Source organism: Chiloscyllium plagiosum, chromosome 19, assembly GCF_004010195.1.
Source record: "Chiloscyllium plagiosum isolate BGI_BamShark_2017 chromosome 19, ASM401019v2, whole genome shotgun sequence".
Lineage (NCBI taxonomy): Eukaryota > Metazoa > Chordata > Chondrichthyes > Orectolobiformes > Hemiscylliidae > Chiloscyllium > Chiloscyllium plagiosum.
Genome location: NC_057728.1, coordinates 63,758,845 through 63,775,951, shown reverse-complemented (window position 1 = coordinate 63,775,951; position 17,107 = coordinate 63,758,845). Strand labels below are relative to the sequence as shown.

Sequence of the window (17,107 nt, the reverse complement as noted above, 5' to 3'; positions counted from 1 at the left end):
AGATTTCCAGTCTTCTGTGTTCACTCTCTTATTCTCCTTTTCTGAATCCTACCCTAACCCTGCACCGAACTTTAAATTCGCTCCTAATCTTAATCTTAACTCTCAACTCAACTCTGACCCTAACCCTAACACTAATCTTAACCCTAACTCTATCTCTAACACTAATCCTAACCTGAACTCTAACCCTAACCCTAATCCTAACTCTAACACTAATCCTAACCTGAACTCTAACCCTAACACTAATCCTAATTCTAACACTAATCCTAACCCTAACTCTAACCCTAACCCTAATCCTGACTCTAATACCAATGCTAATCCTAACTCTAACCACAACCCTTAACCTAACCCAAACCCAAACCCAAACTCTTTCACTGTGTTAATCTAACCCTAACCCTAACCCTAGCACTGGTGAGCTGTCTATCTCTAACAGACTGACTGCCTGCTGCTGCTCCAATCTGTGCAGATGCCTTGCCGTGTTACTGACTTAAAGTGAATTACACAATGTATAGACAAAAGACAACATTTATTCTGGTTTGTTTAGTACATGACACTGGACTGGGCTAAAACATCTTACGCACACACACACATACACGCTTAAAGATATTTACAAGATTTAGAATATTGGGGTTTTTTCAAGGTAGGGCGTGCCCTTCTGAAAAACAATTTGCAATATTTTGTTATAAAGAGCATTGAGTTGGTGGAAACCAACACTCTTCAGATGGAGTTCTCATGGAAAAGGTCATTGTAATTGTAACTGAAGTGCCAGTGATCGCGAGTGCAGTGTTCATGTTCACTGTGGGGATAATGAGAATTTGAACAGTTTCCCAATCTCTGCAGCACCTGGGCATCGAACTGGTATGTTAACTTTCTGCGCACTTTCACAATCTCGCCTGTCCGGCTGTAGTTTCTCAGAGCCCGAGCCATTTTCTGGTAGGTCATGGTTTTCCGGTTGCCCTTTCTCCTGCCCCACATCTCCGCCACTTTCTCCTTGTTCTTGGAGACGAACTGGAACACACCACTCTTTCTGTCCACCCACTGAATGCAGTCGGACATCTCGGAATCATGGAGAGACTCACTCAGGAATTCATAAAGACGGAGTCTCCTCCTGCCTGTAATGGAGTCCAGTGTTACCAAGGTCAACAAAGGTCAACAGAATTGCTACAGCACAAAGGGAGGCCATTTTAGTCATCAGCTCTTCAAACGAGCATCATACCCCATGGGAGGCTGTGTTTTTGGTATCATGGAATGTAACAGGGTCAGGAAAAGAGGGCAAATACTCCAAATCCACGCTTTAATCAGCACAGGATGTAGCCAGCAAAATACAGGGCGACTGCTGTATGTGCGGAATTGTTTCCTGAGGTTTCAGTTACCTGTAGTTTACCACAGCCCGAACATATTACAGGGAACATTCCAGAACCAGGGCCCAGGGGGCTGCCGGGAAGGTAAATTCCCCGTTTAACTGAACAGTTTTGCTACTATCTGCAGTTTTGGGCTTCTACAGTAGGTTTAGGAATGTAACCCCTCACCCCCACCCCACCATGACTAAGGGGTGGGGGACTACTGTAAAAGTAAAATATAGCAAATGCAGGAAATTTGAAATGGAAACAGAAACAGTGGAAAGAGAAACAGAGTTGACTAATTTGGAACTGATGAGTCATACTGGGCTCTAGCATTTCTCTCTCCACAGACACTCAGATATGCTGAGTTTCTCCAGCACTTCCTGCCCTTGACACCGGAGTTAATCAGTGCATCCGGATTAAGGTCCGAATAGCTGGGGTTAAAACAATTGAGAATTGTTTAATTGTGTCATAGTGTGACAGCAGAACACAATCTACAGAGAAATCTGTCCAAATAATTGAGGGGATGATTAAGACAGGATTGAAAACAACAAATGCAGCATCCATGGAGAGAGAGCAAGCTAACGTTTCAAGTCTAGACGACTCTTCATCAGAGCTGAAGGGAAGTGTAACCCATTGTGATTTCCAGCGTTTTTTTTGTTTTCAGTAGAAATTCCAGTTTCTGCAGTAATTTGTCCCTCCACTAGAAGCAGAATGGGTATGTTATAGAGGGGTGGGATATGGGTATGTTATGAAGGGGTGAGGGAGGATATGGGAGGTGGGATATGGGTATGTTATAGAGGGGTGGGGAAGGATATGGGAGGTGGGATATGGGTATGTTATGAAGGGGTGGGGGAGGATATGGGAGGTGGGATATGGGCATGTTATGAAGGGTGGGGGAGGATATGGGAGGTTGATAAAGGGAAGTGAGAGGACTAACCTTTTCCTTGCCTCGGGATAAACAAATCTTGAAAGTGATTGTCTGGAAAATAACTTGGAAACTGGGAGCCATTGTTGTGTGCGAGCTTGTTGTTGTCAAGGTTAATATCCATCTGCAGATATAAACAATGAAACTTTGTTAAAATCACAGGGTTAGACAAAACTCACCTCTTTATGAGTCAGGCTGTGACCTTACTTGGTTCATGGATCTTGAAAGGAGAAGTTCTTTGTCAGTTGAATCTGGAACATGCTTAATATTGAGCACTTCCTTTTGAATATCTCTTCAGAGATTTTGCAATCTGAACTCCAATAACACAAACAATAAGGAATCTATACATTCGTTCAGTGCTCCCATTGGCTCAACCATTCCAAATCGGGGAAAGAAAGCCACCATTCAGTTATACAAGGGGCCAGCAAAGAGCCAACTGTCAGATCGACCTGTGCCCTTTTTATTTAAATGGATGTCACCTGAAGAACTCCTCTTTGAGAACAAACACAAGGGGCTTTTTGGCACATTTTGGCCACAGTGAGAAGGTTAAAGGGCACAGTCTATCACCATTTGATGGGAAATGGGCTCATTCAACAATAAAGAAGGTGGGCTAGAAACAATTTTGGGTGAAATTCATAAAGATAGCCCCGTACATAAAACCGTTGTCACAGTCTGAGAATGGTATCGTCTGAGAATGCAATAGTCTGAGAATGGCATAGTCTGAGATTGGCATAATCTGAGAGTGGAATCGTCTGAGAATGGTATAGTCTGAGAATGAGCTGAAAATGTGTTGCTGGAAAAGCGCAGCAGGTCAGGCAGCATCCAAGGAACAGGAGAATCGACGTTTCGGGCATAAGCCCTTCTTCAGGAATGAGGAAAGTGTGTCCAGCAGGCTAAGATAAAAGGTAGGGAGGAGGGACTTGGCAGGGGGTCTGAGAATGGTATAGTCTGAGAATAGTATTGTCTGAGAATGGTATAGTCTGAGAATAGTATTGTCTGAGAATGGTATAGTCTGAGAATAGTATTGTCTGAGAATGGTATAGTCTGAGAATAGTATTGTCTGAGAATGGTATAGTCTGAGAATAGTATTGTCTGAGAATGGTATAGTCTGAGAATAGTATTGTCTGAGAATGGTATAGTCTGAGAATAGTATTGTCTGAGAATGGTATAGTCTGAGAATGGTATCGTCTGAGAATGGTATCGTCTGAGAATAGTATCGTCTGAGAATGGTATAGTCTGAGAATAGTATTGTCTGAGAATGGTATAGTCTGAGAATAGTATTGTCTGAGAATGGTATAGTCTGAGAATAGTATTGTCTGAGAATGGTATAGTCTGAGAATAGTATTGTCTGAGAATGGTATAGTCTGAGAATAGTATTGTCTGAGAATGGTATAGTCTGAGAATAGTATTGTCTGAGAATGGTATAGTCTGAGAATAGTATTGTCTGAGAATGGTATCGTCTGAGAATAGTATCGTCTGAGAATGGTATAGTCTGAGAATGGTATAGTCTGAGAATGGTATCGTCTGAGAATAGTATCATCTGAGAATGGTATAGTCTGAGAATGGTATCGTCTGAGAATGGTATCGTCTGAGAATAGTATTGTCTGAGAATGGTATAGTCTGAGAATGGTATCGTCTGAGAATGGTATAGTCTGAGAATGAAGGCTAGAGCATTCAGGAGAGATGTTAGGAAGCACTTCTACACAAACAGGGTAGGAGAGGTTTGGAACTCTCTTTCACAAATGGTAGTGGATGCTAAATAAGTTAAAATTAAATCTGAGATAGGTAAATTTTGTTGAGAAGAGGTACTAAGGGATATGGGCCTAAGGCAGATAGATGGATTGAGGCCACAGATCAGCCATAATCTCACTGAATGACAGAACAGCTTCAACAGGCTGAGTGGCCTACTCCTGTTCCTGTGTTCCAAAATGGGGAAAAGGGGAGGGTTTGGTAAAGCTGCCCTAACTCCATTGTTCTCTCCACAAGTTCTGACTGACCTGATGAGACACTCCACTATGACTGGATTTGTTTAAAATACATGGACAGGGAGCACAGCACTGTCACAGCGTTTGCTATAGTTGCAACAATTTGAACTGTCAATTAAGTCATTTTAATTCCAATTACTACTGTTTAGTACTTGGTTTTTGGTGGAGGGTGGGAGGGCTGGATTAAGAATGATGCAGATTTCCCTTTCAGAAACAGCTTTTCACAAATTGAGTAACTCTGTTATCAAAGTATTTAGTGATATTATTGTCCAAAGACCCAGGTAATGTTCTGGAGACCCAGGTTCAAATCCGGGCTACGGCAAATGATGGAATCCAAATTCAATAAAAATCTGGAATTGAAAAATCTAATAGTGACCACTGTTGATTATTGTAAAAACTCACTGGGGTAGAAAACAGCAGCTTAGTAACACTCCAGATTCACAGTGATGTGGTTGACTGGTAACTACCCTCTGGCCAATAAGGGATTGGTAATAAATATACTGGCCAGTGATGCTCACATCTCAGGAAGAAATGATTAGAAAAATTACAAGCCATTTTGTGGAAACCCACAATGCCCAAATTGCTGGCTAAGTTGGCTGGAAGACTGGTTTGTGATGCAGACTGATGCTAACAGTGTGAGTTCAATTCCTGCACTAGCTGGGTTTACAGTGACAGATGCCGCGCCCCCTCACCCCACCCCCAACACCTCCCCTCCCCCAAACCATCTGAGGCATGGTGACCCTCGGGGTAAACCACCATCGGTCATCTTTCTTTAGTGAGAGGATGAGATTTTGGTGACTTCACCTTTATTAATTACAAGAGATATTTCAAGTACAGTCGATTCTGCTATGACAGGCTTTTATTCAAAGTGAATAGGCTTTAACACGTTTGAAGGATTTAGACTGTTATCTGTAGAATGTGAACTTTCCTTACCTATCTTGGTTATAACAATTCCTGAGGAAGGGCTTATGCCCGAAATGTCGATTCTCCTGCTCCTTGGATGCTGCCTGACCTGCTGCGTTTTTCCAGCAACACATTTTTCAGCTCTGATCTCCAGCATCTGCAGTCCTCACTTTCTCCTATGACAATTCCATCCCCATTAGTTTAAGTGGTGCTGTTGTTACATAATTTTCTTATAACATGTGATCGCATGGGAATAGAAGTATCAGTTTCTCCTTGGAGTGCCATGGGATCATGAAGACCCACCTGAACCGTTGGATCAGGCAGACTTTGGGGGTTCATGTTTTTGTGAGGTTCAGATCCTCCATCACAGAAACACGCCATTCCAGTCAACTCGCATTTACCCCTCACACAAATTTTCTTCCAGCCACTTCCATCTAAACCTAATCATGATGGGTCTCTTTTCCCCATGGCTTCCTTTGGCCTTCCCCCTAAATGCCTCCAAACTGTTTGACTGAACCATTTGTCATGCTGGGAATTCCTCAGTCTCAGCACTCCCAGGCTCTCGGAGTTTACACTGAATCTCCCCACAGGGTTTATCAGTGACGTATGTCTATGATTGGTGGTTTTGCTTCCCAGCCCCTTTCAAATCCCTCCAGAAATCTTTAAAACCAGCCCTCCAGCTCCTCTTCTCTCGGGCAAAAGGACTGTTCAATCTTTTCTGAAAGGCTTGCTCTCTCAGTTCTGGCATCATTCTTGTAAATCTTTACTGGCATCTCCCAGGGCCTGCCTGTCCGTTTTCGAAAATGATCGAGAGAGAGAAGATAATTTCTGACAATGTAGCTCTCTCACCATCTCACTCTCAGGGTCGGGTGTGACAATGCAGCGATTCCCGGCCTGAACATTGAACCAAAGAGTCAACTCTGCCAAGGCAAACTCCAGTGACCATGTGTTCGGCTCCCACTCCCCACCCCTGCTCCCATTAAGGTGATGTACAAAATAAGATGAGGTGAGGTCTGTTTCCCCCACTTCCAGCACCACCACCAACTGTCTACAAAGTCAGAAATGTGAAATCCATCAAACGCGTGAGGGGTTCAAACAGCTCTCAACCTCCATACTCCAACAAGGTGGGTAAGTTGACCAAATGTACGCAACAGATTTCGGTATACAGCACGGACCATGCATTCTACTGAATTTGTCCAGCAAGTATCCCTCCCCCTTCCTACATTGAGGGGGTGGTGGGGGTGGGGTGGGGGTGGGGGGGGCGTCAGGGTTCACTCTGGCTCTCGAACCAAGTCATGGCCAGGGACCCCAGACTCATCCCTCAGATACATCTCTGAGCACTGAGCTGTCTACAAGGATATACGATGTGGAGGTGCTGGCGGTGTTGGACTGGGGTGTACAAAGTTAAAATTCACACAACACCAGGTTATAGTCCAACAGGTTTATTTAGAAGCACTAACTTTTGGAGCACTGTTCCTTCATCAGGTATCTGTGGAACAGGATAATAAGACACAGAATTTATAGCAAAAGATCACAGTGTCGTGCAACTAAAACGATATATTGAACAAACCTAGATTGCTGTTAAGTCTTTCATCAGCTGTTAACTCTGCAACCCATTCGAAACGAAGGGAGGCTTAACAGCAATCTAGGTGTATTCAATATATCATTTCAGTCGCATGACACTGTAATCTTTTGCTATAAATTCTGTGTCTTATGATCCTGCTTCACAACCACCTGCTTCCAAATAAACCTGTTGGACTATAACCTGGTGTTGTGTGATTTTTAACTTTGTACAAGGATATAGACATCAGACAACATTATTGGTTAGTTACTCTTAGTCACTCTCTAATTCCCAGTTACTCTCTAATCACTAGAAGTTGCTGGAAAAGCTCAGCAGGTCTGGCAGCATCTGTGGGGAGAAATCAGAGTTAACATTTTGGGTCGAGTGATCCTGAAGGATATTTTTGTCTCTGATTTACAGCATCTGCAGTTCTTTCGCGTTTAACATTATAGTCACTATTCTCTTATTCCTTTACAAAATCAGGAGCAGAATGCACAGAGTTGGACCATTCTACCCATCCTGCCCCTACTGGCCCTTTCCAACAGCTGTCCATTAATCCCAGTCCATTACATTTTCCCTCCATTCACTCCGCACTCCCCGACCCCTTCTCTCCCAGTATTCATCCAATTCTCTTTTGAGGTTACTCCTGAATCTTTGCGTTCCAGACCCTGACTCACCGAGTGAAAACAAGACCCATATTTCCCTTGGGGAGTATTCATTGGCCCAACAGCCTACCTTCTTAGTTAATCCAATCAATTGTCATCAAACCATGCAGTCGCGCACACGCACGTCCCTCAACACTCAGTTTGTGAACTTACAGCATCCTGGAAATGTTGGGACTGTCCATTCAGGGGGCAGTAAGGGCCAGGACCGGTCTCTGGATAGTGCTGGAAGCTGTACATCGTGAATGATGGACCTTAACAAGAAAGGAACACAATTACCCAAAGAGACAGAGGCAAATAAACCCACTGATGCTGAGTGAAAGGAGCAGACTGAGATACTTGCTTGGTAGGTATTGGAGTCCAGCGTCCTGTCTGAACTGGGATGAGGGCTGCTGGTGTTGCTGATGGTGGATCACCTCAAACGCATCATTAAAAAGGGGGGTGTAGTTATCCTGCATGCAGCAACCCTGAGGGGTGGCGAGAGAAATGTGAAATAATGACAGCTACATGAGAAAGGTTTCAAGTACTTACAATTACATTTTTAAAAGTTTTAAATAGTGAGAGTGATATTAAAAAGTCTAAACAATTACACTTACATTTAAACAAGTTTTCAATATTTAAAGTTACATTTAAAAAGTTAGATACAGTTTTAGTTAAAGTTTAAAAAGTTTCAAATAATTAAAGTTACAATTTTCAAAAAATGATTTAAATAGTTACAGTTAAATTCTAAAAAGGTTTAAATATTTTAAATAACTTTAGATTAGATTCCCTACAGTGTGGAAACAGGCCCTTTGGCCCAACAAGTCCACACCGACCCTCCGAAGAGTAAGCCAGCCAGATCTGTTTCCCTCTGACTAATGCACTGAATACCTTGTATTCGCTATATAATTTAAACGGTTTAAATAATTATGTTTACATTTTTTAAAAAATGTTTAAATTGTTATATTGTTTTGTTTTAAAGTTTTGAATGGTTATTGTTAAATATTAAAAGGTTTTAAATAATTACATTTACATTTTCTAAAACGTTTAGTTACATTTTAAAAAGTTTTAAATAATTAGGTCTTTAAAAGGTTTAAATAATTATGATCAATTTTTGTTTAAAAAGTTTAAATAGTTACAGGTAAAACCTAAAAAAACTTAAATTTTTAACAAGTTTTAAATAATTGTAGTTACATTTTAAAAAAGAGTTAAATAGTTATGATTAAATTTTAAAAGATTTTATATAATTATAGCGACATTTTAAAAAAGGTTTAAATAATTGTAATTACATTTTTAGAAAAGATTGAAATAGTTATAGTTAAATTTTTTGAAATATTTTAAACAATTATAGTTACTTTTAAAATAGTTTTAAATAATTACAAAAGCAAATTACTGCTGTTGCTGAAAATGTCAAATTAAAACTGAAAACGCGGGTAAAGTAAGAAGGAACAGTCATTCTGGGCTCAAAACCTTAACTCTGCTTTTCCTGCACAGAGGCTGCCAGAACTGCTGAGTTTCTGCAGCATTCTCTGTTCAAATAGTTCTAATTACATTTCTTAATAAAGTTTTCAATAATCACAGTTAGCATTGCTTGGTCACGATTATTACAGCTTGATTTTTCTCAATCGACCATCAACACTGAGCAAAATCCAAGTGAAGGTTTGGGTTCGGCTTACCATGTTTCACACACAATAACGGGAGACCTGCAAAAACAAAAAGTGAAATGATACATTGATCCCATTCCGTTCAGGCAGAAGCGATGTCCCCGCGGGGATCAGCTTGATTCATTCTGGGCCGTTACGGGGGTGGGGGGTCTGGTGCCTGCTTTGTTTTCTAACCAGGGGTAAAATGCCATTTGTCCCGAGCCTCCTGTAGGTATGACTTACCTGTGCTAACTTCCCCAACTCTGAGCGATGCTGGCTTGAAACATTTTAAGTAGTGTAACTCCTGTCCCACGTCAGCCTGTCATTCGATCCTTTGCTGTTTGCTACATCTCCATCGGTTCAACATCCCCCTATGTGTTGGCAAGGCATTAAACCGAGTGCAAAAAAACAACAACACGACAGCCTTTAAATACTTTAACCAGGGCTAGGGATTTTTTTTCTCCCTCTCTCTGATGGAGTGTTACTTCCTCCTCTCTGGAGAAATGGTGAGTTTTAATCATGTACCGCAGAGTTATGTACTTTTGCAAAGTCATTCTCTTCTTGTGACTCAAAAAAAAATTCCTTTCTCCTCAAATGCCAGCAGATATTTTCCCTTCTTCCAAACCAATTCTGACCATGGACAGTTGGCTGATCAGACTGCCCACCTGCAACATATTAAAAGATAGTTTTATGATATGTGCAATAACAAACCCAGGTTTTATTTCTAAGCAAAATCTGTGAACTGGCCAAAAAGGCAGAAGCAGAATCCCTACAATGTGGAGGCAGGCCACTCAGCCCACTGAGGCCACAGGACCCTCTGAAGAGCATCCCACCCCTAACCAATCTCTTCACTTCTCATGGCCAATCCACTCTAACCTGCACATCGTTGGACCTTGGGGGGAATCCCACACAGACACAAGGAGAATGTGCAAACTCCACACAGACAGTCACCTGAGGCTGGAATCGAACCCAGGTTTCCTGGTGTTGGGAGGCTGCAGTGCTAACCACTGTGCCACCCCAAAATGCAGATTAATGTAACATTCTCAGATTTAAAGTGCTAAGGGCTACTCATGGGGGCACCCAGCACTCACCGTTGAGCCATGCTTTCCTGTAAAATTAAAATTTCACATAAATTTCAAACAAGTTCAGCTTCCCAGGAAGGGCTGGTGGGGATTTATTGTTAAAACAGACAAAATAAGCAGGATGAAGGAGTGAAGCCCCCCACCTCACCACTGGGGGGTTTTCTGGCGCTTGTAAATAATGATTACTCTGCTCAGAATACAACTACCAGTGGTTAAAGAAATGCTGGGAGATGTACAAGCTTTTGTTTAAATTCATTTGTGAGATTGTGTCATGGGAGATGTGATGGTGGGGGTGCAGGGGAGGGTTTGGTGATGGCGAGTGTTGTAGGTAATTGGGATCACTCCTGGGGCAAGGGGGCATGTAGAAGTTGCACTCAACTGAAGGTTCGCTGTTGGTGAGGGGTGAAAGTCATTTGTCAGCAAAGAAATGGAGACATCCTTTTCTTAAAAATGAAATTAAGTGCAAAGTGCTGCTGTTACTAATAACAGAAATATAATCAGAAAGTGCTGGAAAAACTCAGCAGGTCTGGCAGTGTCTGTGGAGAGAGAAACTGGAGTTATCATTTCAAATCCAATCTTTGGAAGTCAGTTCTGAAAAGGAGTCATCTTGTGTCATACTGAACTTGAAATATTAACTGTTCCTCTCTGCGCAGACCCTGCCAAGCCTGCTGAGTTTCTCCAGCATTCTTTGTTTTTCTTTCAGATTTCACAGCATTTTGCTTTCTAGCCAGATATACCATTATCTTGGTATCTAATGTTGCAGAATATGGGCAGCATGGTGGCTCAGTGATTAGCACCAGTGCCTAAAAATGCCAGGGACTTGGGTTTGATCACAGACTCAGATGATTGCCTGTGTGGAGTTTGCACACACTCTCCCAACGTCTGCGTGGGTTTCCTCCCACAGTCCAAAGGTGTGCAGGTTGGGTGAATTAGCCAAGCTAAATTGCCCATCATGTTCAGGGATGCATAGGTTAGGTGCATTGTTCAGGGGGGAATATAGGATAATGGGTCGGCTGGGATACTCGTCGGAGGGGTGGTGTGGACTTGTCGGGCCAAAGGGCCTGTTTCCACACTGTAGGGATTCTAATTCTAACTTCAAGGTGGATCTTATTTGCTATGAGATCCCTGATTGGGGCTGTAAATGTGGGCCAATCAGGGAGCCCTAGCTGACTGATATAAACAGGGGATTGGGGTTAAATTTAAAAAAAAAAGAACAGGAGTGTTCCTCTTCACTGTTTTGATCACACAGCACTGCCCTTTGATGTGAAGGGCAGTGCTTGTCACTGGCCACCCGGGTGTTTTCCTATCTTCGTGGTGGTGGAAATTGAATAAAGATTCGTGCACTTTGTGTCTTTCACTGTGTCTCACACCTGCACACACACACCATGGGTGCTGGGAAAAAAAATAAGCACTACTGCACTTAGGTGGTAGTGTGGGGGTTAAAAGGAAAAAAAAATAAAAAGGGGAGTGAAAAGGAAAAAGAAAACAAAAATAAACAGGGGATTCAGAGAGTCTCCCCTCTTCAGGTACTGACTCTGAGCTGGCCAATCTCAGTCCGTGTACTGTGCACATGCAAATAAAGGGTGACTTGGTGACAGAATATTGACCCCTGTGCAGTTATTTCACAACAACAGTAAATTGTCATGAGAACCCATCTGGTAGACTAATGCCTTCAGGGAGGGAAATCAGATCCTTACCTGATCTGGCCTACACGTGACTCCAGACCTTGACTCTTAAGTACCCTCAGAAATTCCTCTAGCAAGTCTCTAAGTTTCAGGGCAATTAGGGATGGGCAGAGATTCAGAAAGGAGAAAATGAGGACTGCAGATGCTGGAGATCGGAGTCAAGAGTGTGGTGCTGCAAAAGCACAGCAGGTCAGGCAGTGTCCAAGGAGCAGGAGAGTCAATGTTTCAGGTAAAAGCCTCATTCCTGATGAAGGCCTTATGCCTGAAACGTCGATTCTCCTGCACCTCGGATGCTGCCTGACCTGCTGCGCTTTTCCAGCACCACAGTCTCAACAGAGATTCAGAAAGCTTGGGCCTTCAAATTTCACCTCCGGGGTGGAGTGCAGCACATGTGGCTGTACCCCAATACCACATTGAGGGAATGCTACACTGTCAGCGACTCTGCTTTTCAACTGATTTGATAAATTGACATTCTCTCTGCCCTGTTAGAGTGCATCGTGTCATGGTGCCATTTGAAGAAATGTTGGGGAAGTCTTCCCTCACTGGACCCGAAACATTAATTCTGATTTCTCTCCTCAGACACTGCCAGACCTGCTGAGTTTTTCCAGCCATTTCTGAATGTGTTTTCAACACCTGCATTTCTTTTGGATTTTTTGCTGGGATGCGTTTGGCCATTTTCACACTCTTGGTTGTGGAAGCTTGCTGCGCATGCATTGACTGTCTTGTTTCCATCAGTATATACACTGAACACACTTCAAAAGACGTTGAGATATTTCAAGGGTTTGGAAGACACAATGGAAGTGCAACTCTTCTTTCTAACACTCCTGTCTCAGTATCTTATAAAGGTTTCCAGTTTGCAAATGGTTATTTGCATCTATGCTGCTTAACAGTGACTAGACCAAGTAAGTCATTCTATATGAAGTGTTTCTTGTAATTGATTAGTTCAGCAGGCTGTAGCTCAAGTGGTTTAGGATATCAAAACCATAACTTCCTTAGGTTTTTTTAAAATATAATGTTCTGACTGCTTTTAATGAGATTTATCAGAAAGTTACTGCGGAGTCCAAGGGTTAGACTATAAAGAGCGGTTACACCAACTAGGTTTGTGTTCCCAGGAATATGGAAGAATGTTGGGATTGGGGATTTGATTGGGAATTTAGCATTTTGCACAGAATTGACTGAGGTTGATGGGTAATTAGAAAGAAAGAGAGAACGAAAGAAAAAAAGAAAAAAAGGAGGGAGAGATGTTTCCCACTGAAGGGGGATGTTTAGGGTCAGGGATAACATTAAAGTGAGTCAGTAGAAACATTAAAAAACAGTTCTTCATGAAGAACAGGATGGTCAAAGTGTGGATCCCTCTCTCATTAAAAAAAACTAATTCTTGCTCAATTTATTATTTTAAATCCGAGACTGATAGGTTTTTGTTTCAAGAATTTGAAGCCAAATGTATCAATGCAGCTGAGATATTGGTCACTCCTAATCCCATTGTATTCGGAACAAAGTTAAGGGGCTGAATGGACTTCTGTTCTAATATTCCTGAACATACACTTGAGTAGAACAGAACTGGAAGATCATTTGGTGTGTTGGTGCACGTCTGGAAACAGTGCAAACTCACCCTGCGATCTTCCTCATTGTTGAGTATCTTGTGACACTAACAAAGAATGAAAGTGTGTTTGTTTTTTATTCAGTCAGGACGTGGGTGTCACTGGCTGGTCCGTTCCAAGTTCCCCTTGAGATGATGGCGGTGAGCTATCTCCTTGACCCGCTGCAGTGTGTGGGGGTATAGGAATGCCCACAATGCTATAAAGGAGGGAATTCCAGAATCCTGACCCAGTGACAGTGAAGAAATGGCAATATATTTCCAAATCAGGAAAATAAGTGGCTCGGAGGGGAACTTGCAGGAGGTGGTGTTTCCATACATCTGCAGCCCTTGCCCTTATGATAGAAATGGTCATGGGGTTTGGAAGGTGCTGTCTGAGGATCTGTGGTGAATTTCTGCAGGGTATCTTGTAGACAGTACACACTGCTGCTACTGAACGCTGGTGGTGGAGGGAGGGGATGTTTGTGGATGTGGTGCCAATCAAGCAGCTGCTTTTTCCTGGATGGTGTCGAGCTTCTCGAATGTTTTTGGAGCTGCACTCATCCAGGGAGGTGGGGAGTATTCCATCACACTCCTGACTTGTGCCTTGTAGATGGTGGACAGGCTTTGAGGTGTTAGGAGGTGAGTTATTCACCACAGTATTTATTGCCTCTGCTCTGCCCTGTCCAATTGTGTTTCTGGAAATCTATTGGTAATCCTTAGGATGTTGATAGGAGGGGATTCAGTGATGGCAACACCATTGACTGTCAAGGGAAAATAGTTAGGTTCTGTCTTGAGATGGTCATAGCCTGAGATTTGTGTGGTTTGAATGTTTCTGGATCAACTGGAGAGTGGATATGAAATGGCCAACTGAGAAATTTACTACTAGAAAGTATAAACTTTCAATAGTTTTTAAAAAAACACATAAAATATAAATCCCAAAATCTGAAAGTTATGCACTTGGACACTGGAATTTCTTTTTCTTCGTCCATGGTTTGAGGGAGTCACTGGCTGGCCCAGCATTTATTGCACATCCCGAGTTTAGGGTTAACCCCATTGCTGTGGGTCTGAAGTCACGTGTAGGCCAGACCAGGTAAGGATGGCAGTTTCCTTCCCTAACGGACATTAGTGAACCAGATGAGATTATTCACAGTGGTCACATGGTCAGCATTAGACTAGTTTTAATTTCTGATTTTTATTATTATTAAATTCAATTTCACTACCTGCCTTTGAAGGATTCATTCCCATGTCCCCATAACATTAGCCTTGGATTATGTTAGAGTCTAATCCCATTGTTTGCACTCAATTGAAGTTAATCTATTAACCAGCAGGAGACAGGAAAAAGTGATAACCAGCAATGAGTCTATTGCAGGATGAGATTACTTGCATCCACCAACAATCTGTCTTTAAGCCTCAAGCATTTACTGTATATTTATCTTTCTTTTCGTTGTGTATTTATTACTGACTTAGATGATGGATAGAGAGGCACAAAATCAAATCTGTCAATGACGCCATGATCAGCAACATAGAAGCACGGAGCTACAAAGACATTAATAATTACAGCAAATGGGCAAAACTATGGGGAAACCAACTTCATTATGCTCAAATGTAAGATTAAATTAACATTTTCCAATGAAGATCCTTTTTATTGTCGTGTGCACTACAGCACAGAAGGTCACAGCGAAAGGTCCTTACAATGGCTGTCTCTAACGGCTCTATCTTACAGACAAGTACAAAGGTACAAATCTTAAATACAGAAGAAGAATAAAAGGAAATGTATCACTTGCAGTCTAAAAAATAACATAGAAATATAGTTATAATATAGTTAAAGGATTGACATTACACGATGGTAAATAATTTCAATGAGCAGCAGCTTAGCAGGTGGTCTGCCCTCCCGCATCAAGTCCCAGTCCAACAGCCCCCAAGACCACTCCAAGCCCCAGACCGCTCTGCACCAATGGTCAGCTGCACCAAGGTAGGTCGCACTGTTCCAGAACCCATTCCCTTCGATCTGCTTCAGGACCCATTCCCCTCACTCTGCACTTGGACCCATTCCCCTCACTCTGCACTGGGACCCATTCCCCTCGCTCTGCACTGGGACCCATTCCCCTCAGTCTGCACTGGGACCCATTCCCCTCGCTCTGCACTGGGACCCATTCCCCTCGCTCTGCACTGGGACCCATTCCCCTCAGTCTGCACTGGGACCCATTCTCCTCACTCTGCACTGGGACCCATTCCCCTCACTCTGCACTGGGACCCATTCCCCTCGCTCTGCACTTGGACCTATTCCCCTCGCTCTGCAGTGGGACCCATTCTCCTCACTCTGCACTGGGACCCATTCCCCTCACTCTGCACTGGGACCCATTCCCCTCGCTCTGCACTTGGACCTATTCCCCTCGCTCTGTACTGGGACCCATTCTCCTCACTCTGCACTGGGACCCATTCCCCTCAGTCTGCACTGGGACCCATTCCCCTCACTCTGCACTGGGACCCATTCCCCTCGCTCTGCACTTGGACCTATTGCCCTCGCTCTGCACTGGGACCCATTCTCCTCACTCTGCAATGGGACCCATTCCCCTCGCTCTGCACTGGACCTCATTCGCCTCGCTCTGCACTAGGATCCATTCCCCTTGGTCTGCACTGGGACCCATTCCCCTCGCTCTGCACTGGGACCCATTCCCCTCGCTCTGCAGTTGGACCCATTCCCCTCACTCTGCACTGGGAACCATTCCCTTCGATCTGCTTCAGGACCCATTCCCCTCACTCTGCACTTGGACCCATTCCCCTCGCTCTGCACTGGGACCCATTCTCCTCACTCTGCACTGGGACCCATTCCCCTCATTCTGCACTGGGACCCATTCCCCTCGCTCTGCACTGGACCTCATTCCCCTCACTCTGCACTGGGACCCATTCCCCTCGCTCTGCACTGGGACCCATTCCCCTCACTCTGCTCTGGGAGGCATCCCCTCGCTCTGTACTGAGACCCATTCCCCCCGCTCTGCACTTGGACCTCATTCCCCTCGCGCTTCTCTGGGACACATTCCCCTCACTCTGCACTAGGACGCATTCCCCTCGTTCTGCAATGGGACCCATTCCCCTCGCTCTGCACTGGGACCGATTCCCCTCGCTCTGCACTGGGACCCATTCCCCTCACTCTGCACTGGGATCCATTCCCCTCGCTCTGCACTTGGACCCATTCCCCTCGCTCTGCACTGGGACCCATTCCCTTCGATCGGCTTCAGGACCCATTCCCCTCGCTCAGCACTGGGACTCATTCCATTTGCTCTGCACTGGGCCTCATTCCCCTCCCTCAGCACTGGGACCCATTCCCCTCGCTCTGTACGTGGACCCATTCCCCTCACTCTGCTCTGGGAGGCATTCCCCTTGCTCTGTACTGAGACCCATTCCCCTCGCTCTGCACTTGGACACATTCCCCTCGCTCTGCACTGGGAACCATTCCCCTCGCTCTGCATTGGGACCCATTCCCCTCACTCTGCACTGGGATCCATTCCCCTCGCTCTGCACTTGGACCCATTCCCCTCGCTCTGCACTGGGAACCATTCCCTTCGATCTGCTTCAGGACCCATTCCCCTCGCTCTGCACTGGGACCCATTCCCCTCACTCGGCACTGGGACCCATTCCCCTCACTCTGCACTGGGACCCATTCCGTTCACTCTGCACTGGGACCCATTCCCTTCGCTCTGCACTGGACCTCTTTCCCCACACTCTGCACTAGGACCCATTCCCCTCGCTCTGCACTAGGACC

At 44.1% G+C, this 17,107-nt stretch overlaps 1 protein-coding gene across 2 annotated transcripts; it reads right to left on the bottom strand.

The window, feature by feature from the left end:
* Positions 1-506: 506 nt before the first annotated feature.
* LOC122559336 (transcription factor Spi-C-like) lies at positions 507-9,409 on the bottom strand. Of its 2 annotated transcripts, XM_043708731.1 has the most exons (6): positions 9,242-9,409; positions 9,032-9,058; positions 7,720-7,843; positions 7,533-7,630; positions 2,278-2,389; positions 507-1,109 (listed from the first exon to the last, which is right to left on the bottom strand). In XM_043708731.1, the coding sequence occupies exons 2-6, from the start codon at positions 9,032-9,034 to the stop codon at positions 715-717; spliced, it is 732 nt and encodes a 243-aa protein (XP_043564666.1). In that variant the 5' UTR covers positions 9,035-9,058; positions 9,242-9,409; the 3' UTR covers positions 507-714. The 2 variants fall into 2 exon arrangements, with proteins under 2 accessions (XP_043564666.1, XP_043564665.1); XM_043708730.1 differs by lacking the exons at positions 9,032-9,058; positions 9,242-9,409 and adding an exon at positions 8,935-8,958.
* Between the last annotated feature and the right edge of the window lie 7,698 nt (positions 9,410-17,107).

Coding starts and splice junctions, on each gene's coding strand:
- LOC122559336 (XM_043708730.1), bottom strand. Junction 2,390..7,532: donor CCCAACATTTCCAGGATGCT/GTAAGTTCACAA, acceptor TTATATCTGCAG/ATGGATATTAACCTTGACAA. Junction 1,110..2,277: donor TATCCCGAGGCAAGGAAAAG/GTTAGTCCTCTC, acceptor ACTCCATTACAG/GCAGGAGGAGACTCCGTCTT.